Consider the following 25,095-nt stretch of genomic DNA (forward strand, 5'->3'; position numbering starts at 1 on the left):
GAGGATGTAAAATCCCCACACAGTTTTGGAGGTGATAGTGCTTCCTTCCGTGGGGTGTGACCACTCAAGCCTCATTTTCAAACCTCACACCTCTGATATCCAGCTCCACCCAAGAAACCCAGCTGGGAGTGTTCCCATCAGGACACACAGTGGAACAGTCATCGCAGGCCGTGAACCTGCGGTAATGAGGCTTGAGAGCTGCCACCTTCCTGCTACATGGACCAGGGAGGAAATACAGTCCCAGGCAAAGTAGTTATTCCACCTTTTACCTTGTGGTGCCAAGAAGCCATACTGGGGTTGGGAAGCGGTTACCAACAGTCAGGAGCCTTTTTCCCTTTTAACAGCAGCTTGGGTTTGAGGCAGCAGCTGGAGCTGAGAAGAGGCAGGCACAGGAGTGTGTCCATGACCCACACGCGGCCTCATGCCACCAGTTCTTCAGGCATGGCTAACCTATGGTACAGACAAAAAACACATGGACATGAACGCAGCTGGTGTCACAGTTGCTCCGTGTAGGCACATCACCTTTGTTTCTTCCTTCCGGCCTATTTTGTTTATTCCTATCCAGGAGAAAAGGTGTCTTGAAGCAAGAAAGGCCAAACTAGTTTAATGCGTTACCAAACACAGAGAAAACAATTTGCCTTATGAAACAGTGGATGGCTTTTCTGCACAAACACCTATTTTATCTTTATTGCACCTTTCCACGTGATTGCAATGTAACTGAGAAGGTGATTACCTGAAACAGAATATCCATTCCTTTCAGAGCTTCTCAGTGTTTTGCTTTTTGTCTGAGGTTTACATTTTAAGCAAGAAAAACAAGTTATCCCATGAATACTGCAGGTGACAAGATGGTCTGTTGTTTACTGTACCAAACATCAATTCAAACATTCGGCTTAATTCTGTATTCAGATCTCCCTTTCTGTGTGCAACTGAACAACACAGCAGAGCCTGGGGCTCACTTGTGCATTTGTGATACAGGGACGGCACTTCCCCACTCTACATGAGGCCCAAGCCCACTTATAATCAGGGAGCATTCAGACGAAAAATTGCTGAGAGACAGGGCTGTTCTCACACCCTTTGAGGAGAGCCCTGGCTTTCATTGGGATTGTTTTTAAGACTTATTTAAAAAAAAAAAAAACAGAAATGTTCCACAGAGTGCCTTGTTTTTAAAAGGTTTTCCTGCAGAAGATGAGGGGGATTTTGGAGCAGAGCAGTCACTACCTGTTCCCCAGCACAGCTGCTAAGCTGAACAAGACCATGTTTTCTGGCTTTTGGTGTGAATGTGGTCACCAAATGTGGTCAGATCCAGCAGAGATCACTGTTACAGACTAGTAGACCTCAGTGCAATAACCTGGTGTCCTCATCTGGACTTTACTTATTGCTGGAGGAGGTGTAACTTCCAATTACCTGACTGGGAACGCTTCCCAGGTCAGGACTTCAATGTGCCCCTCCGGGATAGACTCAGGACTCGTGCCTAGGGAGGAATGGGTGCCTCTGGATACAAAGCTCATCCCATTGCTAGGAAGCTGTCTCTGAGAGCTGATGCCATGAATTGTATAATTTGGATAAAATTAATATTAAAAAATCAGTGAATGACCATGTAGGAAGGGAAAGGGATAACAAAGTCAATCAATTGGGTTTCAATTGCTCACACTCATTCTCTCATGGATTTTTTCACTCATTCTCACAAGAGCCATTGCTGTGCGTGGCCAGGCCCTCCTGCCAGGACGGCTTTGGTGACACAGAGCATGTGGAAAGGCAGGTATCGAGTTCTTGTCCAATCTCTTGGGTCCTCTGGACTGATGATGATGAAGAACTGGGTTTTGGACTGGGCTTTCATAAACCAAAAAGTTAAAAGTTTCTTGGAGCTCAGCCTCAGGCTCCTGCAGCAAACAGCACTTTCCTCAGTGTTTACCTGTGTGATGGCTCTCTGTCATGTCCTTGGCCAGCATGAAGACCTTTCTTCTCACCCTCGCTCTCTTGTTTCTGCTCGAGCTTTCACACATGCAGATATTTCGGTTCATGCTTCAGTATGACCAGTCTTTGCATTTCTGTGGCAAATAACTAGAATATCATGAGATGGTTAAAAAAAGCGACAGACATAGCAACGCTTTGTTCAGTACCAAACACCTGGGCCTGAAAGCACATCTCTGTGGCTGAGAATTTCACTGGTATTTTGGTAATTTTTTCCCTTCTGTGCTGGAAAGATGGAATGCCAAAACATCTGTACCCGCCTGTGATTGCAGGCACGCTGTCTGAGTTTTTGCAATGAAAACATAATGGTATGGATCTGGCAGCCCAGAACATCCATCTAGTTCAGCAGATGCCAATAATGGCTGTAGCTGAATATTAGACATTATTAAGAAGAAAATAAGGCTGTGAAATAGCATCTGTTTGTTGGTACAAATGTCTTCCTGATGCTTGGAAGCATGAGCTTCAGCATGGGCGTTAGATGCTTTGATAAAACTATTGCAGCATTGCTGCCAGCTCAGTGTACATATTTAAAAGAGACGGATTTTGGCAGCCCTCACAGAAGAGAGAGACAAAAAACATCCCAGTGTCTTCACTGGGAGAAAATAGAGCCAACACCAACACACTTGAGTAGTAAAAGGTGACATATTCTCTCCTAATCAAGACATACCTATTGTAGCTCAGATTCACTGGCCAAGCCAACCTGTAGCACAGACATTTGATGCATGGTAAGGTCAGGATTACTGCAGCAGTTTAAGCCACAGATGCTCCCTGCAGTTTGGTACTCAGGAAATTTAGAAGGATGAAGCAGATGAACAGGCCCCATTTTTTTTCATGGTGATGGCACCTGAGTTGGTTTTGCCTGGCTTGAGGGGGGCTGTTAGCTGCAGCACCAGGGCGCTACTCATGGCTTTGCAGGAGTTAGCAAAGGCTTCTTCCATGTGTGCTGGTGCTGCAGGACCTGCCCCCAAAACCTGTCAGCTAAAATCTTGCTGGTATAGTAACAGGGATATCTCCTGAGTGCCCTCCCTCCATCTCACTGGGGTTTTGCCTGTGATGGGCAGCCCCTGTGGAAGACTTGTAGGTGCCGCAGAGCCAGCACAGGTCATCACTGGGCCACCCCAGCTGCAGCACCTACTTCTAGGGAGGCGGATGTAGGTGGAGAGGGACCCGCCTGTGCCTTACAAGGAGGAAACCTGACTCCTGGGAGCTGGATCTCAAATCCATAGCACTGCCAACATTGTACAAAGAAAAGAGCAGAGGGGAAAGAAGCAGCCAGAGAAGAGGAAAGGTCTGATCCTTCGTGCCTGAGACATTGCAGAGGTAAGGAATCTTCACTCAAAATAAAAAAAGAAAAAAATATCTAATCAAGCCTTGCTTTAACAATGGGGGTGTATGATCATTTGTATGTCATGTGCAGAAGCTCTCTGACTTTACTAACAAAATTCGCAGCTGGTTTTATAAGCAGTATTGCATATCATGTGCCCTTTGCTGTATTGCAAGCCCTCCAGTGTGGGGCTCACAGTACCCTGCTGCTGGGTCCCAGCAGCAGTTTCACTGTGCTCTTGGTATCTCCCTTCAGATGGAGGATGGCTAATTTCCCTGCCAGCAGCAGCTTTATCGCTGCTGTTCTTCTGGCCCTTGTAATTGGCATTTAGTGTTTTCAGTGGGATTTACAAATAGCAGGAAACCTGTGACTCCCTGAAGAGGTGTGATAGACACTAGGTACTCCAATAGGGCAAACAGTGCTGCAAATGTTTGGGATGAGCAAACCGTGGGTTCAGTAGGAACCGTTAGGGGTTTTACTGAAGAGTTGCATCTAAATCTCTATCTTTTGGACATAAATGCTAGAGCAGAGTGTACAGTGCCAGGGACTTACCTGAACAGTGGCTTCTTGTCTGCTTATGGATGAGTGAATTTTGCTCCAGCTGCCCCATTACCCTGGAGAGAGGGGGAATGCAGGTGCCTGCACAGGTTACTGGTGTTATTTCAGATGCTACAGCAGGTAGGCCACCTGCTCACCCGCTGCTGTTTGGGAGCAGTGTGGGTCTCCCATAGATGTTATCCACCACCCTGGTGCCTGTGGGGGTGTCTTGGCTACTGTGGGGTGTTGGAGGCAGCAATGCACACTTCTGCTTGAGCACCTGAGCCTCACCAGGGGTCCTACACATCAACGCAGGGGATCGGGGTCTCCTCCCCTTTTCTGGAATGGCTGCAGCACTTCCCAGCATGGTGGCAAGTGGCCCGGAGAGGGTGAGTGCAAGCGAAACCCTCTAGTGCCTCTCAGCAAAAATCAGCAGAGTATCCCAGCGTCAGGCTTTCACATTGGGGTGGGCAAGGGCCCTGGACATGCCCCAGAGCCCAGTGCTATGGGCTATGCCTGCCATGGGCTTTGGAGGACAGTGGCTGTTTAATCAGACACAGGTGTGACGTGGCACTCTAGGGCAGAATGTGTTTGCAGGTCCCTAATCATAAAGGAAGAGAAAAAGAGGCCCACAGATTTTGTTATTGCAAAGCCCTTCATGATTCAGCCACACAGTAAAGCTTTACCTCTTCTCATGGGCTCTTCCAGGCACCTTGTTTGGTGGTTTTTGAGCTGGTTCCTCTTGGAAATGGTCCATAGCTGGTGGCACTGCGTGCTGCTTGCAGCTATCACCACCTCCAAGGACACTGCTGAGAGACGGTTGTAAGCAATATCCTACAGACCCTCTTGGATGCTGACTGTAATGATCTGTAATAGCAAGGGCAGTGTATGTGACCCAACTGACTGATCTGCCATTAATCCTTAAGGACCTCCTTATAACTGTACCTCAGTATAATGCTTTTAAGGTATCCAGCCTAGGAGTACTGTAGCTCCGTGCATTCCATATTTGTGCTGCCTTCCATCTCAGCTGGGATTTTATATCTTTTGTTAGATGTTCTCAGTCATTAATTCTCTCAAGTCTCACCCTGCTGCAGCCTCCCCAGCCACTTCTGGGTGGCTGTGAATGCTGCCTAGGCCAAGTCCAGCACCCCTGGAAGGAAGTAATCAAAGGAGAGGCTGTTGTCAAATTGAAGACGAGTTGATGGCCCCCACCCCAGTGCCTGAGCATTCACTTGGCAGGAAAGCTTGGGGGTTTAAGCAAGTGGTGTGCTTATCTCTGCCTTGGGATTAAGATGAGTTTCTCTGACCAGGAAAAGTGGCTGGGATCAGGCCAAGGGATCTAGCGTTGGAAAACCGAAACACTGGGGGAGGAAGCCAGCTGTCCCCTGTTGCAATCCAGAATGCATGGCTGTGTTTTCTTGCTGGCGTGAGAAGATGGGAATTAGCACAGCAGTGGGGTGAGGCAGAGGATCAGGTTTGCAGTGGGAAGCGCTATGCTGGCAGGGTGCAGACTGGGTGACGAGGAGTTTGGTGCTTGCTGCTCGCTGGCCGCACCATCTCGGGGCAGCCAGGATTAGGTGCATAGGCTGTGCCACCCTGCTCCTTGGCATGGCTGTTCCTACCTGCTGGCTCTGTGTCAGTGCATGGTCTTATAAGGCTGAGCAATTACAGAGTGCAGCACCTCTACATCTCACTCAGCCCGGGTTCCCAAGGGGTGGCAATTTCTGCCTCCAGCAGGGGCAACCTGCTGCCAGTCATGCACATCTTGGCTCTTGGAGATGCAGCATCTTTTGGCTGCCTCTGCATTTCACTCACCTCCAGACTGGGGAAGTCATCACATGCTCTTTTGTGTTAGCAGGTGTCCAGTCTTCCCTAAGGCAGTCCCAGGACTTTCCATAAAAACATCCAGTGCAATGCAACCTCTGACCTCTATCTGTTCAGTTAACTTACCTTGTGATGTTTCTATGTGTTTTTCACAAAAAGCACTCTGGGAAGGGATGCATCCTAGTCACTGTCTGAAACAAACCCATGTTTGAGCATATCTGAATGTTGCCACTCCAGCGCAGGATGCTGCTTTGATGGATTATTGCTCAGATGGCTTTGTGACTGTCCAGAGGTTTCACAGTTAAATTCCAGCCTTGCCTGACAGTGACGGTGGACCCCAGGAGGAGCTGAGATGGCCACTGCACCAAATGAGGCAGAAAATGCTATTGCCTTGGAAGAAATCCGCACAGAAAGACAAGAAGCCCCAAAAGGTGGGTTTGTATTGGCAGGACTAGAAATTTGGTTCCTCATTTAGCCAGGGTAGAGGGAGGGTCCCCAGTCGTGGCACTGCAGCTACCTAAAAGCTTGGTACACGGAGCCGCAAGCATCAGCTTCATACTGCTCCGCTCCCATCACAGCTGCCAGACTGGTGGCTGCTACCTACGGTGGTGGGAAGAGCTGCCTGGCTTGGTTTTTCTCAGGCTTCCACTTTGTGTAAATATTTTATCAATAATTCAAGGATTCTTCCATTTTGGATAATTTCTTTTTTTATATACAAAAGAAAACCATATTCTATTTCAGAAGTATTTTAGAGTGAAAAATATTGTACAAAGGCATAAAATGAAAAGTCCTACATTTGCCAAAAAAAAAAAAAAAAAAGATTCCTCCTGAAACCCTGCAGTAAGTTTTGTTCCATTTCAAAGGTAATGTTGATGCGTTTGAGATGACTTAGTTGGGAGATAAATGGCCTGACAGAAAAATTTGTGCAGCTATGACTTTATCTAAATAAGAGCTTAAAAATATACATATACTGAAAGCTTTCTGCCAGGTCTGTTTATAAAGTCACCCCAGCCCTGATCCTGAGATGCTTTGTTTGCTCTTGAAATGGAGGGGAAAAGTCAGGAATAAAGGCTTAGGAGATGAAACTGAGCCCAGAGCTCCTGGCTGTGCTCGTCTTGCAGGGCTTGGGGCTGGGGCAGCCCCCAGCTCACACCGCCCATGCCAGGAGCGGGCCCGCACCCCAGGGATGCAGAGGGGCTGAGCCCCGCAGTGGTTTGGGCAGAGGAAGGGAGCAGACCACTGCCCAGATACAGTCCCAGCCATGGGTTTCTGAAGCACCTGGGGTAACTCAGGACAAGGCTCTAAAAGCCCCAGGGGAGCAAGGCTGTCCTTTCCCCACGCCCAGCTTGCCCTCTCCCCCACTGGCTGCTGTTTCAGCAACCCCTGATGTGCCTGGCCACCAGCATGCCCAGAGGCTGGTCAGTGGTCACACAGCTGGTAGATGTTTCCAGCTTTTTTCCTGGTTTGGCCCACAGTAGCATGAAAAACATTCACATTTCATAAAGAGGAGGTACAATTTGACTGCTGACATGGCTTTTGTCTCTGTCATTCTTTCCCTTTTTTTCTTCAGGGCAGAAGACATTTACGGTGGAAGAAGCTGTGGAAACCATTGGGTTTGGGAGGTTCCACATTGCACTTTTCCTGATCATGGGCAGCACTGGGGTAGGTGTCTGCAGCCATCCGCACTGGCCCGAAGAAATGCTTATTTTCCTTATTACTGTGCAATAACAACCACAAGCACCACAGGCATACATTGCAGCCCATTTTTTTCACACATGCCTTCTCAAGCAGCATTTCTGCTGTTGTCGTCTCTGGCCAAAATTAGTATTGGCCACAGCTGATATCAGACCTATTTCAGGGCAAAGCCAAGCAGGTTGGCCCAGAGCATCGTGGCCTGAACCCTGTCCTGGAACACCATCCCACCAGGCAGCACTGATGGGGCACATGTTCAATAGTGCCTGAGGGCTTGTTTCAGCCTCCTGATGGCATTTTTCATGCCATCTTCAGGATGTCCAAACCCTGTGCAATCTGGCATGGGAGGGCTGAGCCTCCCTCAGTCTTGGATACCTGAAAAATTTCCTAACTGCCAGGGTCTTCGGTTAATGGTGTATCTGGTCTGGGAACTGAGGCACAAGCCTGAGACCAGGCTGGTGTAAAGGTGTGATGGAGACATATCCATGAGGAACACTGAAGCTGAGGTGTAAAAACCTCTAGCTGTATGTAAATGACAGGCTCATTTCTTAACTGAAGCCAGCTGCCGGGGCAAACAGCCAACAGAGCAATGAAGTTTTTAATCAAAAACAGTTTTAAGAGGTCATCTTTGTGTTAGATGCCTGAATTCACAGCTGGGTACCTAACCAAGCATCTTGGTTTCCAGTCATAGTTGAAGACCTTCTACTAGCACAGTTGGGTAAGAGTCTTCTCTGCAAAGCATGAGTCTTTCCAGCCTTCCTAGATACACAGCGTACCTAGATACCTGTTTTCTGGGTGCACCTTTCTCCCCTCCTCTCCCTGTTTCCAAGTGCACATGTTTTCCAGATCAGGAACAGGGCTCAGACCACTATCAAGGTACCATGGCTTCACAGGGCTGTTTTGACATGGTGGGACTGCCATAGCTGCAGGCTTGGTGGTACTGAGGGACCTTCCACTGTGGGCTTCTTGTGGCTTCCTTTCTTGCTAATGTGCATGCTCATTCCTGAAGGTGGCCGAAGCCATGGAGATCATGCTAATAGCTGTTGTGTCCCCTCTCATCCGATGCGAGTGGCAGCTTCAAGACTGGCAGGTGGCTTTAGTGACAACTGTGAGTGACTTATGTTCCCCCCATGCAGGTATGTGGGCATTGTCCAGGGCACCACCACGGGCTTTGTAAAGTACATTTGCCAGTGGACCAAATAAACTCCTAGAGCTTCCTCTCAGGTACAATAAGTGTACCACAACTGTAGAAACACAGAAAGCGAGATGATGTAAACACATGTCTGCACCCAGAGCTGTGATGCCAAAACAAGGCCCCATTTCCATATTCTTATTTTGAAGTCCTTGCCATCCAACCCTCAGCTTTGAGGGTTGAAGCAGTGAGTGCCTACATGGAGGAAGTCAACCCCTGAAAGCCACCTTGCTCATGGCTCTGGGCACTGCAGTTCATCCTGCTGCTTGGAAAGCATTAAACTCGCCCACAGTTCAAAGAGCGGAGCTGCCTGGTGCTGCAGGCAGTGGGCCCTCCACAAATGAGTTTCAATTCCCCTTAGATGGTGTTTTTTGGCTACATGGTCTTCAGCATAGTGCTTGGGCTCCTGGCCGACAGGTATGGCCGCTGGAAGGTGAGTGGGCACCAGGGGCCGCACGTCTTTTCCCCAAGCCCCACGGGAGCGATGTGCCTGTCCGAGCCCGTGGTTTGATGACCCTAATTTTACCCTTTTTGCAGATTCTGCTGCTGTCGTTCCTCTGGGCAGCCTATTTCTCCCTGCTGACCTCATTTGCCCCATCTTACATCTGGTTCGTGTTCCTGCGGGCCATGGTAGGAGGTGGTGTGTCAGGCCACGCACAAGGGTAAGGCTACGCCTCACGCACCATGGCACGGGCAGTGGCAAGCCAGCCTTCACAGAGAGGTTAGCAGAGGCACCCCAGACCTAGAAGGGCTGAGTTCCGGGGCTTACAGCAAGAAAAGCCCTTCAGCTCATTTTGGCTGACCCTGGCCAAGTGCCCAGTTTCTCTTGCACTGAGCCTGATAAACTGTGGCTGCACTGTGACCTGGAGGAGACGGCGGGGAAGGGGCCTCCAGGGGGCTGGATGTGGAAAGGGGAGCAAATTCCCACGTCACCTTAAAACAAAGTGCTGTTCTGTAATTTCACTGAATCCTGGTCGATCAATCTAAATTGCAGTTCCCAAGGACTCCCAAGCCCAGGAATAGAGAGGACAGCTGGTTTACGTTAAGCCAGTGACAGAGGGATTATTAGGCACGTATATTATAAAAACAATTAGACAGGTAACAGATGAGCAAAGGCTGCTTCCTCATAAAAAAGTCAGAACAATTCTGCTTAAGTAGCAAATTCTTCTTGAACTGATGTAAAATGTTCCCACTTAAATGAAACGTGTTGCCCTGTTAGGGCGGAAAGGGGGACGTGGAGGGGGAGAGGAGAAATTCACAATATTAATAACCACTTCACTAGGAGCCTGGCAAAATAAATTATTTCTTTTGACTGTCTCAGGGAAACAAATGCAACATTTCAGCATCTCCCGTGGTTCCTCGAACCTCCATGCTGGCTGCGCAGGGAGGCTCAAAGCTGGTCGCTCTGAGCCAAGACCCCTTTGCTGAAGCAAAGGATGGGAAGGAGATAGGTGGTGTGGGGAGGAGAAGGCACTATGTGCCCAGGTTGTGCATCCACCAAGCTCCCAGCGGTGCCTCCTTTGCAGGAGGGCTCCCGTTCCCTGGCCACAGAGACTGCTAATGCGCCTAATGAGGATGGAGGAAAATTGCACATTTTATAAAACGCTTCAATAGCTGGGATAGAAGGAGCCAACATGGGTCTCTCCCTCCCTCTCTCTTTTCTGCCAAGGAAGCAAAATTCACACCTGTCAGCTTGAGAGGTGCCAGTGCCAGGCCCTCCCCCAAGGGCTAGCCAACCATTTGCTAAAAAGTGGAACGGACTGTTTTGTTTATTTAATGAAAAAATAAAGAGTCACTAAAAATTGTTTGCTCCTACAAATGTACTCTGCACCTGTGCTGACCGACTGCCCCACAGGACCTTCCCCATAGGTTTTCTGGTGCACAGGAACACCTGCCTGGATCCTACAGCCTTGGCCTGGAGAGGATTCATGCCATGCATCTCCCTTGCATGTAATTTGGTGCCTGCCTGAATGGGAGGCATGTTGAGCGTGGGCCCCTGCTCTGGGTGCTCAGTGGTAGAAAAGGCATGGTCATTCTACCTATGGGCAGCAACATCCAGCACTAACTGAGCTGAGCTGAACTGTTGCTTGATTAGTACAGAAATTCTCATTGTTGCTGTATTTCTGCATTGTTTTCCCCTTCTCACTAGGCTTATCATAAAAACGGAATTTTTGCCCACCAAATACCGAGGATACATGTTGCCTTTATCTCAGGTAAGAGTGAGCACGTTACTGTTTCTTCTGGACCCAAGTCCTGGGAGATTTGTCCTGCTGCTGTTTGGAAGATGGGTCTCCAGCACGTCAGCCTTTCTCCCAGACTATTTGCACTTGTCTTGGTCCTAGCCAGCGCTTGCTACCTCCTGCGCCCTGGAGCACGGCGTCTGCGTTATTAAAGATGTACATGGGCAGCTGCCTGCAGAAGAGAGGCAATTTCTTCTCAAATAATTGGATGTTCCGAACATTGCATGGGCAGCTTGAGTGGCGGCTGACACCCAGCCTCTCAGTTGCCCTATCGATAATGGTGCTGCCTGCTCTAACGGGGCCAGTGCCGATGGGCTTTCTGGCAGGCCCTGGGGCTAGTGGCACCACTGGTTCCCTCTGGGCCTGAGTTCATCCTCTCCTTTCTTTGGACTTGTTTAGTAACAAGTGATTAATGAGGTGATTCCCAGAAAAGGTCCTAATCTGCGCCTCTCCCTGTCCCTGCTCAGGGACAGCATGGGGCTTTGTGCAGGGTAGGACTAGCGCAGATAGTCTCAAATTAGGCCTGAGACGTGCTGGGAGGGTTGTGACCACTTGCTGGGCGAAGACCACAGCAAGCGTGACTGGGGTTGTTGCTTACTCCAGATTTCTGCAGTGGGCACTTGCTGCATGTGCAAATGATCTGCGGAGGCCTTACTGAGCACACAGATTCATCTGACTGTTGAACCAAAATTGTTTGTATATGATCCTCGTGGCAGGGATAATTTGCTTTTCATTACTGCCTGTTTGATCCCAGGGCTTCATTACCAAAGTGTCATCAGAAAAACAAAGGTTCATAAACAAGAACAATCGTGTATTTCTCCCCAGAAATTTGTTATTTCTGCCCACAGATTACTTATGAACTTGCTATGGCTTTTTTGTGTTTGTTTGCGCTTTGTGTTGGCTGAGCTCCTGTTGTGGTTTAACCCCAGCTGGCAACTAAGCACCACGCAGCGGCTCACTCACTCGCCCCTGATGTGAAGGGGGAGAGGATCAGAAGAGTAAAAGTGAGAAAACTCATGGGTTGAGATAAAGACAGTTCAATAGGTAGAGCAAAAGCCACACACACAAGCAAAGCAAAACAAGAAATTAATTCACTCCTTCCCATCCGCAAGCAAGTGTTCAGCCATGCCCGGGAAAGGAGGGCTCCATCATGCGTAATGGTTACTTGGGAAGACGAACACCATCACTCTGAACGTGCCCCCCCCTTCCTTCTTCTTCTTCCCCCAGCTTTAGATGCTGACCATGACGTCATATGGTGTGGAATATCCCTTTGGTCAGTTGGGGTCAGCTGTCCCAGCTGTGTCCCCATCCAGCTTCTTGTGCACCCCCAGCCTGCTCGCTGGTGGGGTGGGGTGAGAGGCAGAAAAAGGCCTTGACTCTGTGTAAGCCCTGCTCAGCAGTAATGAAAACACCCCTGTGTTATGAACACTGTTTTCAGCACAAATCCAAAACAGCCCCATGCAAGCTACTATGAAGGAAATTAACTCTATCCCAGCCAAAACCAGTGCAGCTTCCTTGGATGATCCTCTGGAAAGGGACACATCTCCTAATGGGAAGAGGTGAACTTCGGGGAGGAATGTATTTGCAGATCGGGAGGCGCACATTCTCTGTTGGTATAACTTGGCATTGAGTCTATTGGCGACCCACCAACTTCCAGCAGCGGAAATCTGGCCCATTTTTGCCTTCAGTGCTTGTAAATCTGCTGCTTCCCCGCAGAGATTTAGACAAGAGAAAAATTCATGGGTGTGAGCATTAGCAGAGAAGCAACTAAAAGGACAAAAGAAGTGGCTTTAAATACAATGGTAGCCACAGCAAGTTATCTGTTTTCATCTGGAGCTAATTAAGACTATCTTCAGCCATCCCTCCCAAATCCTTGTCTGTCTTTCCCTCTTTCCTTCAACCCAAGCTCAGCTTCTCAGACAGCCGTGAGATGGCTCAGTTTGAACTGCAGCACTCCTCAGCACAGATTCCCACCTAGCCATGGAACCAGACCAGAAAGGAAAAAAATAAACAAATTGTTGTCATGTGCTCATGTTTTAACCCCTTCCTTTCCCTTGGAAAGGTGTTTTGGTTGGCAGGATCCTTGTTAATCATTGGCCTGGCATGGGTGGTGAACCCAACCATCGGCTGGCGGTGGCTGATCAGAATCGCTTCCATCCCCGGCATCCTCCTCATCCTGGTGTTCAAGGTAGGAAAAGCTCCCCTCCCTGCTCCCTGCCACACTGCTACCGACCTGGTGTCTCTCCAGGCAGCAAAGAGGCATCGCCCTCCACCCCCACAAGTCTGGGGCTGTCCTTTTGTCCTGCTTTCACCATCACGGCCCTCTCACCTGGAGGGCTTGGGAAGGACCTGATGGCCTGAGGGCAGCTGCAGACCAGCTGCTGGGGAGATGTCACCCTGCAGGAGATGGCTTGGGTTTGCTTTGCTGCCCTGCTGTAGCCCTCCAGCACCACAGGGTCCAGTGTCCAGGCTGCCAGTGGTACCCAGGGACCATCAAGAGGAAGACAGACTAGGCAGGGTATGCAAAAAATGACAAGTAATATGTTCAGTCTAGTGCTGGCCACAGTGCGCCCTCCTCAGTCTTTACATTTGCTGGGGCTGAGGAAAGAAGCCTCAGTAAAGTGTTTACAGAGCAAACGGGTGCCAGGGTCAACCGTGGCTTCCCCAAGTTTACTCATGCTTCAGAAATATCTGCCTCGGACATGAGGACCGCTGTATCCGTGGGGAGTGATGTGGAAAATCCCTACTTACAGTGCTCGTGGACATTGCAGTGCTAAGCTGTGGCTGGTGCAAGCCGTGCAGCTGTGAAAGCCCTTCCTGCAGCTGAACGAATGCACAAGTCTATCTGGGGTGCTACCTGGGCAGTCAAATGCAAGGTTGTTGTGAATGGCCACTCGTATAATTTTGACATGTGGTTTCCCTGATTATTTTTGACAGGAAAAACTGGGTAGCAAAAGTTTTTAGTCCAGAATAAAAAAAGACACAGTATATACACCTTTAAAAAAGGAGTCTTTAATTTGTATTTCAGTGATACAGCTATAATTGTTAATATTTTAATAGAGCTACCATCTAATAAAAAAGATATTTTAGTTTGGAGAGAGCAATAGGTGAGGGTGAACGTTGCAAATACTACTGATGAGTGAGTGTCTTCCTAAATTTCATCCATGTCTTCTTTTTCTTTGATGGCCTTGTTGAGTCTTCCAAGACTTTTGCTTGAGTAAGAGAGACACATGAATTCAATTTTTGTTAAACCTGTGTCTTTGGCTTCCACTTCTCATGAGTGCTTGCCACAGAGAGCTCAGTAGCAGACGCCTGGGAGCTAGACCAAGAAATAGGTTTGCTGGGCAGGGTGAGCCCCCCCAACATGGGCTATGGGGAACTGGGACATGCAGGGGTGCTCCAGGGCACGGCTGTGGGGTTGGTGGTGCCCTGTGTTATCCTGGCCGGGCTCCTGGGCTTGGCGGGAAGCTTTGAGCAGGGTTGCGTGGACAGAGGGGTGTAGAAAGGCTTTCTGCTGCTGCTGTGCTTTCAGTTCATCCCGGAGTCGGCGCGGTACAATGTGTCCACAGGAAACATGGCAGCGGCCCTGGCCACGCTGCAGAGCATAGCCAAGCTGAACGGCGCGGCGATGCCCGAGGGGGTGCTGAAGGAGCCCGCCAAGGTAAGCCGAGCCCGTGGCGCTGCCTGGCCCCTCTGTCCTGGGCAGGGCTGCCGGCACCCAGGGTTTGGGGAGGGAGCAGGACTGCCAAGCATGTCTCGCTCTGCCTCTCTCCCCTTCCTCACCTGGTTTCTTTCCAAACAACTATTGAATGTGATGGTGAAGAAGTAATTTCTTCTTTCGGAGAGACAGTAATCTTGGCCCTCAAAAAAGACTTTAGTCTTCTGCTTTTTTTCATATTATTTGTGTTCGCTCAGAAAAATATCTTGCTGTGAAAAGGTTTGTTTCCTGTACCACAAAAAGGGATCCTGGCAAAATGCGGTCTTTCTTATTGCCCATCCATCCCCCAGGGGTGTCCCGTGGGCTGTGAGACCTGTGACCGGCCCCTCAGGCTCCCTCTCAGGGCTGTGGCTGGTCAGGCTGCAAGGGTCCCTGCCGTGGCGTCAAGCCATGGCTCCCAGAGGCTTCTCCCAGCCCCTGGCCAGGCTTGTCTGCTGGGTCCCAGCACCACAGTTCCCTGAACAGGGTTAAAGCAGGAGAGGCCATTTCAGAGCTACCACCGTTCGTACCTGTAAGCAGCTGAGCAGCTCAGGAGTTGATCGCTACTGGACTGAAATGCCCCAAAACACATGTGGGTGTTGCAGGCAGGGCAGGAAAAGAGCTGGGGGCCAGGCCCCCCACCCCCAGGCTTCTCACCCATATCCCACGTCCAGGTTCTGCTGACTGTAGGGTGGGAAGACTTATTCAGGTGGCTCCTTTGGCCCCCAGGAGAGGAATATTGGACAAAAGTATTGTCCAGGGCCTCAAAATTATTATCCAGCTCTTTTAAGTCCCTTTCCTGGACCTCTTTGCTGCTTATTCAATCCCACAGGCACCAAGCATTGTCCTTAGCAAGTCATGCAAGATGGTGCTATTGTATTGGAATTAATTAGGATTAAAGCTTCCCTGTAGTCTAAATGAATTTATGTAATGGATCCACATTGGCTGTGGGAAGGGTTTTTGTTAGTTGTGCACCCTTTTAGGCTTAATCAATGATGAGGAAAATAAAAATAAAGGCAACCAAAACCGTCCCTGTGAACTCGTCTCCCCTCAGTGGTGGGAAGCTGGGGCAGCCGCCGGCCCTTGGGGAGCAGCGGGGTGGACAGGGCCCCCCAGTGCCTGCTTGTCTCTCTGCTCCTGGCATTTCAGGCCTCCCTGCAAGATGCGTGTGGCCACAAACTTGCTCCACATGCAGAGCAGTGGATGCCGGGCCCCTCTCCCCAGCATGTGAGGCAACAGGAGCTGCCAGCAGCTGCAGCAGTGCTGGGCCCCCGGTAGCAACCAGGTGCCCCTCTGGCACCATGACAGTCATGCTGGGGCCAGACTGCCAGGAGCTGGGGGGGTCCTGAGGGGCCAGGAGTGCTCAGGGTGCTCTCTTCTGCTCCCTTCCATCCTTTGCAGCGCCTCCTCCTGTGGGAATCCTTTGGGAAGAGGGGCTTTCTTATCTGGAGGGCTGATGGGGTGCTGTGTTGCACCACCGGCAGCCTGGGGCAAGGGCAGGCGGGCCAGGGGTGCCAGCTGCTGCTGCAGATCGCTCACCCCTGTATAAAACATGCCTTTTAAAAACCTTCTATTTCTATCAACTGATTTGCAGGAAAGGAGAGGAAGATTCAAGGACCTCATGCACCCCAGATACCTCAGAACCACCTTGCAAATATGGATCATATGGTAAAAAAGGCTTTTTTTTTTTCCTCTTATTCGGTTCTTCTCTCGTCTGAATGGGTGCTGGGAGCAGAAGTCTCCTGTTGACTCTGCCAGCACAGGTCACTGTAGGTGTGTCCTGATCTCAGACCATGCCTCAGACGCCCTGTGTCTGTCAGTGTTTACATAGGCAGAAAAAGGCTGGACACCCAGGATGATGCAGGTGCATAAGTCCTTCCTCAGGACAGGGCAGCTCAGGAGAGGTGGGGTAGGAGCCAGACGAGTGCCACAGGAGAGAGCCCACGCCTGCCTGCAGCACGCACCAGCAACGTGCCCGCGGCTCTGCTTCCCGCCTGCGTGTAAACTTGCTCTTCCCAAGAAGCGAAATGCCCCACCTTCGCAGGCCAGCCAATGTATCAGTGAAATAGGGCTCCAACAGAAACTCATTAACTGTTACCACTGCCACTGGCCAGGGAAAATTAAGATTGAAGAGAGATAAGTTTCATATGCAATGTTCCCAGTAACTGTATGCAAGGGTAATATATGTTTCATTGACTTTGCTATCTGGAACGGAAATGTATGGACTCCATGGGAACTCATTGACCCCAAAATGTTGCTAAGTCAGGCCGTGGATTTTTTTATGTTTTTTTTTTTCCTCCTCAACGCCTATGCATGTTATGAAATATCTTGCCTTTTGTTTTCTAATCCTCCTTTCTCTCCTAGTCCCCACAGGAGTCGCTGGCGTGTTCTCGGGCTTGCATTCCCACCCCCCCACACCCCCCCCGCGGTGCCCCACGCCTCCAGGCAGCTCGTTTCCCTAGCCCAGATTCTGCTGCTTATTTCTGAGCCTGCCAGGGGGGATTTAAAAAAGTGAAAATTACTTCTTGGCCTGCTTATGATTAGGCGTATGCTGAATTACTTGATAATGACACAGCCAGGCTGCCATCACCAATACTGTGTTCTTGACAGCAAGCCAGGGTGCGATGTGAGCCTCTCCAGCCAGTTAATGAAAACCCCTTTCAAAAATCCCTGGGCAGAAAGGATAAGGGCTAACAAAAACCTGGACAGTCGCTTCATGTGAGCTGCAAGCATTGGGGCATGATGTTGAGACTCCCTAGCCCCCTGCAAAGGGGTGGTTTGGACGTGTTTCCACTTACAGCCCTGCGTGAGCAAAGGGACTGAAGGAGCATGCTCTCCCCAGTGTGACCACAGCAGGCCACCTGCTGCAGCGCAATAAACAGCACTAAGGGGCAAGTAAAAACACACGCTATGACCTGGGGTGGGGGTCCTCTGAGGAAGAGCGGTGCATGGACAGAGATGGTAGCGGTGTGCCATGGGTGGGGTGACCAGTGACCTGCTGGGTCAGGCTAAGGGGGGGTCCATCACACAGAGCTGGTGTGCACAGTGGGCTCCCAGGGCATCCAAAACCTGTTGCATTTCAGTGTCCCTGTCGTTGCTGCCACTCACTGCGGCATGTTCCCCCCCCCCCATAGGCTTGGCATAGCTTTCGCTTACTACGGCGTCATCTTGGCCAGCGCCGAGTTACTGGAGCGGGACCTCGTCTGTGGCTCTGCGGCACCACCAGTGCAAGACCCTGGCGATGACTCCGAGGAGAGCCACAGCCCCTGCCGCTGCCGCTTTTTCGGGCCCACTGCCTACCAGACCATGATCATCAGCACAGTCGGCGAGATTGCATGTAACCTCTTCTCCCCTCTCTGCCAAGCTTTTAGCTTCGCATGCATTTAGTGATGTGCCAGAGGTTGAAATGTCCCCAGCCTGGCAAGTGCCAGGCACAGGCTCTTCAAATGCCGGGCTGGGACACAGGTCATGAGCTGGCGGCAAGGGAGGGCTTTGCTCCCCAGGTGATTAATTAATTCACCTTCAGCATGGGTCCCTCCAACATCAGCCCCATCTTGGAAGACCTCCTTTGCAGTTACTGTGTACTGACAGCCTTGGTTAGATCCCAGGGGGAAGTGCTCCTGACTTATCAGAACAAAGCCGTGCTTCCAAGATGCCTAGATGTGTAGTTTTTAGAAAGCCATAGATAAGCAAGGACTGCAAAGAGTTGTATTGATTGATGTAACTGAACGCACCACACATGTGCCCTGGTTTCAGAGATGGTGGCCTCAGGAGCAGGTCCTGTGCTGAGCGCTAAGGGACAGCTAGTGCCCAGGGAATCCACAGCAAACCAAAAATGCTTTCTGGTGCAGCCTGCCAGGGAGCACTGGGGGATGGCAGGGAGCCCAAAGGCAGCCACATGGTACCCTGGAAAGACCTTGGCACTGTGTGTGCGGGGCTAGTATTGCAACACTCCTGGGCGATGGATGGTTTCCCTGGTTCATGTCAGCAACCAAGCTCCAAAGCGATGGGGTGTTGGATCGTGCAAGTGCAGGTAGGTGGGCTGGGACCAGTCCTGTGATGCACTCAGGTGCCTACTTGGCTCTCAGCTCATGGTGGGACTCAACGGGGCACACTCTGGTCCCCCATGTTTGGCAGAGCCATGGCCAGAGGGAGCAAAACCACCCAGGCCAGCTGCATTCACCCAGCACCCAGGTGCCTTCCTTGCCTGTGCTACTCATGTCTCAGGACCAGCACTGGTATCCTGCTATAACAGAGCAGGGCAATTTCAGAGGACAGGCTCCATCCTGTGAGAGGAAGGACAAATAAAAAAGGGGCATTAGGACAAACTATAGGGTCTGTGCATTTTTGTAGAGTATTTGACACATGCTGGGGCTGCAGAGAGGTATTTTTGAGGCACGCTGCATAAGGTCTGTCATGACAGAAAATCATTGCAGTTAGGCCAGCTGACATTTTACTGTTTTCTGGGGTTTTTTTTTTTTGTTTGTTTGTGGGTTCTTTTTGTTCGTGGGTTTTTTTTTTTATTTTCCAGTAAATCCTTTGAACATTCTTGGCATCAATTTCCTTGGAAGACGCCTGAGCTTGTGTATCACCATGGGATGTACAGCGCTGTTCTTTCTTCTCCTTAATATCTGCACCTCAAGGTAGTCTCACTCAGCATGCAGGTGTGTGTGGGGGGATACAATGCTGTGGGCAGAGGGCAGTACCTGTGCTATTCTCAGGTCTCTGGCCAAGCCAGTAATTCTTGCACACCTGAAAAACCCCTCTGACTGTTTCCCTCCACTTTCTGGGAAAGCTGCGGCAGTAGATGCTGTGGTGCGGGGGGATGGGGGTGCAGAACAACTCACTGGTATTACTGAGGCCGCATGGCTTCCCCTAAGCATACAACTAGCTGCTTTCTAGTGCAGCCTGGAAAATTAAAAAGTATGTGAAGAACATCCACCAGAAAGAAGTCTAATTCTTCTTTCAGTTTCTCCCCCCCCCCCCCCCCCCTTCATTTTTGGCAATGCTACCTGCATCTCCTCTAACTTGTAGAGTCAGGCACTTCAAGTGGAGCTCAAGGCATCAAGGGAAAGGCTGCCACGTGTGCTGTAATTATCAGGTTGATTTGTGAAAGACCCCTCTTCAAGCTGGCAGAGCTTAATGGTTACTGAAAATCAGGATGGCTTCGAGCTGAAGCTTCCTATAAACTGGCTGGTAGCCTGGCAGCTGCTTGCCAGCGGTGTCCGCCCCTGCTGCCTGCCCTGTGGGCCACTGGCCCTGGAGGCTGGCTGAAATACTTCGGAGCCGGAATAGGAGGCTACAAATAATTGTTAAGCTAAATAAGCCCCTGTCAGGAAGCTTGGCCTCTGTACTGCTATTATTATTTTCAGTTTTCCCTGAAGCTGAGCCAGGCTGCCATATTTGCTTGCAACAGTTTTATAAAGGAACAGAAAGCAAGGGCTAGGCTGGAAGTCAGACTTAACTGTAATGCCGAAGGCACCCCCTGAGCCACTATGGTCCTAGTCAGATCATTCTCTCCAGCCTCTAACACTGGCCTAAAGGAAACCTAATGTGCAATAGCCTGTTGTCAAACATGCCTTGCCACCAGGCTAACGAAAGATTCTACTTGTCAACAATTAACTTTTCCTTATGCTTTCCCTTATATTAAGCTGGTAAAGCCTTAGCACAGTGGATATTTAGGTTGCATCTCTGCTGATCACCATTCAGTGATACTAACTCTTGGCTCCACATGGCTTTCTCTCCAGCACAGGCATGACTGGGTTCCTCTTCATGCTGCGTGCCTTAGTCTCGGCAAACTTCAACACCATCTACATTTATACAGCAGAGGTGAGTCCTCCTGAAAGTACGTTAAGCTGCTCTGGGGCGTGAAAGACCATTTGCCTATACCCAGGAACGCTGGTGTATTTATTCACTAGTTAGAGTCACTCTCCTTGAACTAAGTATCTCTGGCTTCCTGGCCACACTGTTTTCACATGCAAGATCAGAGAAGGCAGCAAAAAACTAGCTGTAGATGACAAGAGCAGGTGGAAGAGGAATGCCCTCCTGAGGCACCTGCTGGTCAGCTACCACAAAACATTATTTCTGAGGACACTGTATACCACCATCTTCCAAAACCCACAATCTTTCCCCTCCCCAACACATGCAGAGTTAGAAAATAGGCTACCACTGAAAGGAACCGCTTCCAGCACTTAAGGGACTGAGGTAGTAGTATGAGAGAGTACATGAGGTTATCTATACAATTTTTTTTTCACTTTCATGGACATTACTGTGTTCTGTCTGCAAATGATTTTAACCCTTCAGCGAGCTTGTCCTTCATACAACTTCAGAGCCGTGAGGTCTGTGTGTTAAGTATGCATCGTTGGGTTCATTTGTTGTTCTTTTTTAAAAAATTGCATGGAGTTAAAGGCAGTTACCTTACAGATTGAGTAAAGTGATACAAGTCAAATGGAAGTAGCTCCCTGTGTTGGCCTGATACTTCTTTTAATAGTACACTGTATTATTTAAGCATGCACCAGCCTTGCATAAACACCAACGTTTGAACAGTCCTGAAGTGGATGCTGGTGATGTACAGACCATTGCTGCAATGGCCATATCATAAACCAGTACTACTCACAATTTAATTGATGACCAAAACCAAACTCGGAAATCCCCTTTACAGCCACATACCTGGACTCTCCTTGAATTACCTTACCTCCACTGGTTTGGCCCAGTAAAGTATTTGAACAAAGGCTTCCATGGGTATACTTGCTAAAAATCTATTGATATTAACAGGACTTTAAGCAAAATATATGTTCAAGTGCTTTTTTGGCACAGGTGTTTGGGACATGTGAAAAAGAAGATACACAAAGCACATTCTTCTAAGCCTGGAGGTTTCATATTAGGATCTGGTTTTCTTTCCCTCCTCCTTAACAAAAGTGCTGTTGATAGAAATAAATAGGCAGTCTTAAAGGCTACAGACAATATCCTTTCTTCCTGCTTTCCAGATACTGGGCTTGGCAATATAAACTGAATTCTTCCTTTAGCACCCAGCCTATCCTCTGCGGCTTTGATGTGAGCTGCCCAGCACAGCTGGGAGAAAGGTGGTGGTAGTAGTGGTGGCAAGCAAAGAGCACAGGGATCCCATCCAGCTGAGATTGACTTGCCCTAAAACTTTACTTGGGGCAAAAAATGGCAGGTTTATAATGGCACAAAAAAGAACTAAAGGAGCCTTTATTTCTTTTCATATCTTAACTCACTAGCTGCCCTTGATAATGTCATGAGTCTGTCTGAAGAAAAATTTTAAAAATTAAAAAAGGAAAAATAAGGACACTTATCACAGATTGTTGTTGCACTGATCTGATTTCTTTCTGGCCTCTTTTAGGTTTATCCCACCACAATGCGAGCCCTGGGGATGGGAACAAGTGGGTCATTGTGCCGTGTCGGAGCCATGGTGGCCCCATTTATATCACAAGTAAGAGCATGCTAGAGAATGTTGGTAAACATTGTGCCAATCACTGCTATCAAATGTGCAGAGATGCCCCTGAAGTTCACAACAACAAAGTATTCAATTCCCACCCCCCACCAACTCATTAGTTCTTTATCTGATGTTTACACAGAGAACTTATGTAGTCTTTGCCAGATGCGGATCTGCAAAAATCTCTTCTCAGAGCTTAGCCTGCTAGTATTTGTTACTTTCTGAACCCTCTTAGATTCACAAGACGTTGTTTTTCTATTATCGAGTCTCTCAGGTGTTTGTAACCCTTTGTCCACTCCATAATTCCTAATTAACTGCCAGCCCCCCCATACGACCGGGCTGATGTTTGAACTGTTCATTTACCCGCAGGTTCTTATGAGTGCTTCTTTCAGTGGGGCCTTGTGTCTTTTCTCATCTGTGTGCATCGTGTGTGCAATCTCTGCGTTCACACTGCCCATCGAGACCAAGGGCAGGGCACTGCAGGTTTGTATGACCACTCCAGGGGCTCCTGTATATCTAATTGCTAGTCAGAAACTAGTAGATTATGATTCAGCCAGAATCCAAACCAAACTCTCCCAAGGCTTCACAAGCCAAAATAAGGCCTGACAGGCAAGCACAGGAGCGAGCTGTTGCAGCAGCTTAAAGCACTGTCACCTTAGATGCCTAAAGCTCATTTCTCACTGAAGAACAAACCAGAAGGGCTGCCCTAGCCCCAGCTCCCTCATGCCGGCATGTTAGCTTCTGCTAGAGCAAGCCCCTCTGTGCTGGTATCTCTGGTCCTGACTTGAAGTTGCTTCTTCACAGGCACACATTCTGTTCTGCCTGTGCCGTAGGGAGAGGGGGCAGCAGATCTAACTAATACCTTAAACTACTAAAGCCATTTCTTTATCAAATTCAAGTCAAAAGCCCCAAAAGTGCATCAGCCTGCTAGCTAAGCCCTTGTGGCTAATGTTTCCTAAAAAGCAATCAGCCAAAACACTAAGCACAAAGATGAAGGGGGAAAGTTTAAATTCAGACAGCCTCCCATGCACAAGTCGCACTAGTTTAATTACAGGAGGTGGTGAGCAGTTCTGCGACTTCAGCCGATTCAGCTGTACCAGCATGGCAATTTCCACGTCATGCACACAGCATGCCTGCATTACACTGCCTCTTATCCTGCAGTCTTACCTGTATAAACCAGAAGACCATGGGCTAAATAATCCACATTCTTCAGCAGCCTAAAGGAAGACAGATGTTTGATCAAAGTGTTTTATGTAGGCTTCAGAACCAGACTTTAAAAACCCTATATATACAAACACACACATATTACATGTATAAACACACACGCACTTAACACACCTGACTTCTTGGGGTCACATTTTCTAAGGCTTCTCCAAGGTGCATGGGACAGTTAACCTTAAGAGTTTTCAGAAGAGCAATATATTAATCATTGCCTGCTTCTTTAAATGCTTGTCTTGTAGAAATGCTTGTCTTTTATGTTTTTATGCAATTTAAAATATCTATAATATTCTGTAAAAGACTGGTGAAAAAAAAAAAAATCAAAGTTTAAGTAAGGAAGTGGACAAAGCAACTTATTCTTCCCTTGTGGTGAAATTAAACCTCATGGACAGACTGCAGAGAGCCACATAGGCCTTCAAATAGTTGGATTTACAAGAATTTCTAAGCAAAACACTTCATTAAAGCTGCTTTAGACCTAAAAGGAAAGCTTTGATTCAGCTACAGTTGGATTAACTTTGGCTAACAGTGGTCAAGATAAATGGAATCATAACTATTCTTTAATAGGATCCCCCCTTTTCCTGGGGACTTAAATCAATAGCATTATCCTCCTTGCTACAAATAAGAGTTATACCCTCCAGATGCTGGCTTGTACACGCACAAGTCAAAAGGATAGAAAAATAAAAATCTGCAGAACTAGTTGTGCACTCAGAGAAGCCTCCATTAGATCTTAACTTCAACTTGCTAACTCTTATCTCTTGGTCATTTCAGAGATTACATTTGCATACGTAGTCATTCAGGGATTGCTGAATCATGACTGTTGAACAGGTTGTCCGAGGGCCTCACACAGTACAGTCATCCAACCCGTAAAACAATTTAAATACATGATGTCAGAGCTCTTAACACAGTGGTATTTAGTCCTAAGGCTCCAGGTAATATATGCGCTCCTTAAAGCTAGGTGTAAACAAACCAACTAAATAAAAATGTAACTTTTTGTGAAATCTAAACGATGACATTTAAAGAGCGTATCTACTCATTTCAGTTTATCAGGACAGCATCACACCACTCAAAGAAGTCATGGGGGATTGCCTATCAGAGGCAAGACATTTTGGACATACCCAAAAATGCACATTATTTTCCCCCGTACCTATTTCTGCTGGTTTTCATATGCATTTTATTAATTTTATGTTTTCTTTTTCCTTTCCCCTTTTTAGCAAGTAAAATGAAAGCAAGTGTTTGATGTCGGATTGGGTAGGAAAGAAAAATAAACCTTCGGAATCTGCCATTTCCTGTGAGCTGCATTTGATGTTGATTGCTTCTCCATACCATTTCCATTATTAAAAACTGCAACTGAACGGTGTAAGAGGTATGATTTCTATAGACAAATGGTAAATTTCTCAAGGACATTCCATTCCTTATGATTCAACAGATAGATGCTTTCTACCTGTCCCATGAAGTGAGATGAAGACTTTACTACTAGGGCTAATAGTAGTGACATTCCACACACGAAAAGAGAAAGAGAGAAAGAGCGCGGAGATAGAGCGGAGATAGAGAAAGAAGCCACCATTCAGTGGATTGAGGCAAAGACGGGAACGCAGATACAGTCTTTGCCATAGCAGGTTGAAAAAATATAGCGTTTCCTTTAAAAAGAAGACGGCATTCCTCACCTATTTGTGCGTATCCCACCTGCATTAAAGTGGTTACATTTAACATCTCAAACCTCATTGCAGTGAGTTTCTGAGTTTCTGAAGATTCTTAGGGTGATGTTCAAGACCACAAAACGAAAGTTGAGTCAGATTTTTCCAGTGGATTATTTAAAGAGAGACATTTTCGAACAGTTTACAGCAGACAGATAAGTAACTGGACTGCAGGAGTACACCTACGCTCCTCTCTCCAGTATTTGCCATTGGTAGAAAAACTTGAGTGTAAAGCTGTATAGGAGTCTAA

General features: G+C 48.4%; 1 protein-coding gene across 1 annotated transcript; it reads left to right on the forward strand.

Annotated features, from left to right (window-relative positions):
• Window positions 1-3,030: 3,030 nt before the first annotated feature.
• On the forward strand, window positions 3,031-24,808 carry SVOPL (SVOP like). The gene is made up of 16 exons (XM_064456824.1): window positions 3,031-3,291; window positions 5,969-6,087; window positions 7,227-7,318; window positions 8,358-8,456; window positions 8,902-8,973; window positions 9,078-9,202; window positions 10,690-10,753; window positions 12,843-12,968; window positions 14,313-14,441; window positions 16,072-16,145; window positions 17,612-17,814; window positions 19,009-19,120; window positions 20,225-20,306; window positions 21,841-21,930; window positions 22,303-22,416; window positions 24,363-24,808. Exons 2-16 carry the CDS (start codon window positions 6,009-6,011, stop codon window positions 24,372-24,374), a joined length of 1,473 nt encoding a protein of 490 aa, XP_064312894.1. The 5' UTR covers window positions 3,031-3,291; window positions 5,969-6,008; the 3' UTR covers window positions 24,375-24,808.
• The last annotated feature ends 287 nt before the right edge of the window (window positions 24,809-25,095 follow it).

The sequence above is a fragment of the Phalacrocorax carbo genome, chromosome 1 (assembly GCF_963921805.1).
Source record: "Phalacrocorax carbo chromosome 1, bPhaCar2.1, whole genome shotgun sequence".
Classification (NCBI taxonomy): Eukaryota; Metazoa; Chordata; class Aves; order Suliformes; family Phalacrocoracidae; genus Phalacrocorax; species Phalacrocorax carbo.

What these genes read in the sequence shown, in the direction of transcription:
- SVOPL (XM_064456824.1), top strand. Translation starts at nt 6,009, where the DNA reads ATGGCCACTGCACCAAATGAGGCAGAAAATGCTATTGCCTTGGAAGAA. An exon ending in AAGACAAGAAGCCCCAAAAG is followed by an intron (nt 6,088 to 7,226) that starts GTGGGTTTGTAT and finishes TTTTTTCTTCAG; the next exon opens with GGCAGAAGACATTTACGGTG. An exon ending in TGGCCCCATTTATATCACAA is followed by an intron (nt 21,931 to 22,302) that starts GTAAGAGCATGC and finishes ATTTACCCGCAG; the next exon opens with GTTCTTATGAGTGCTTCTTT.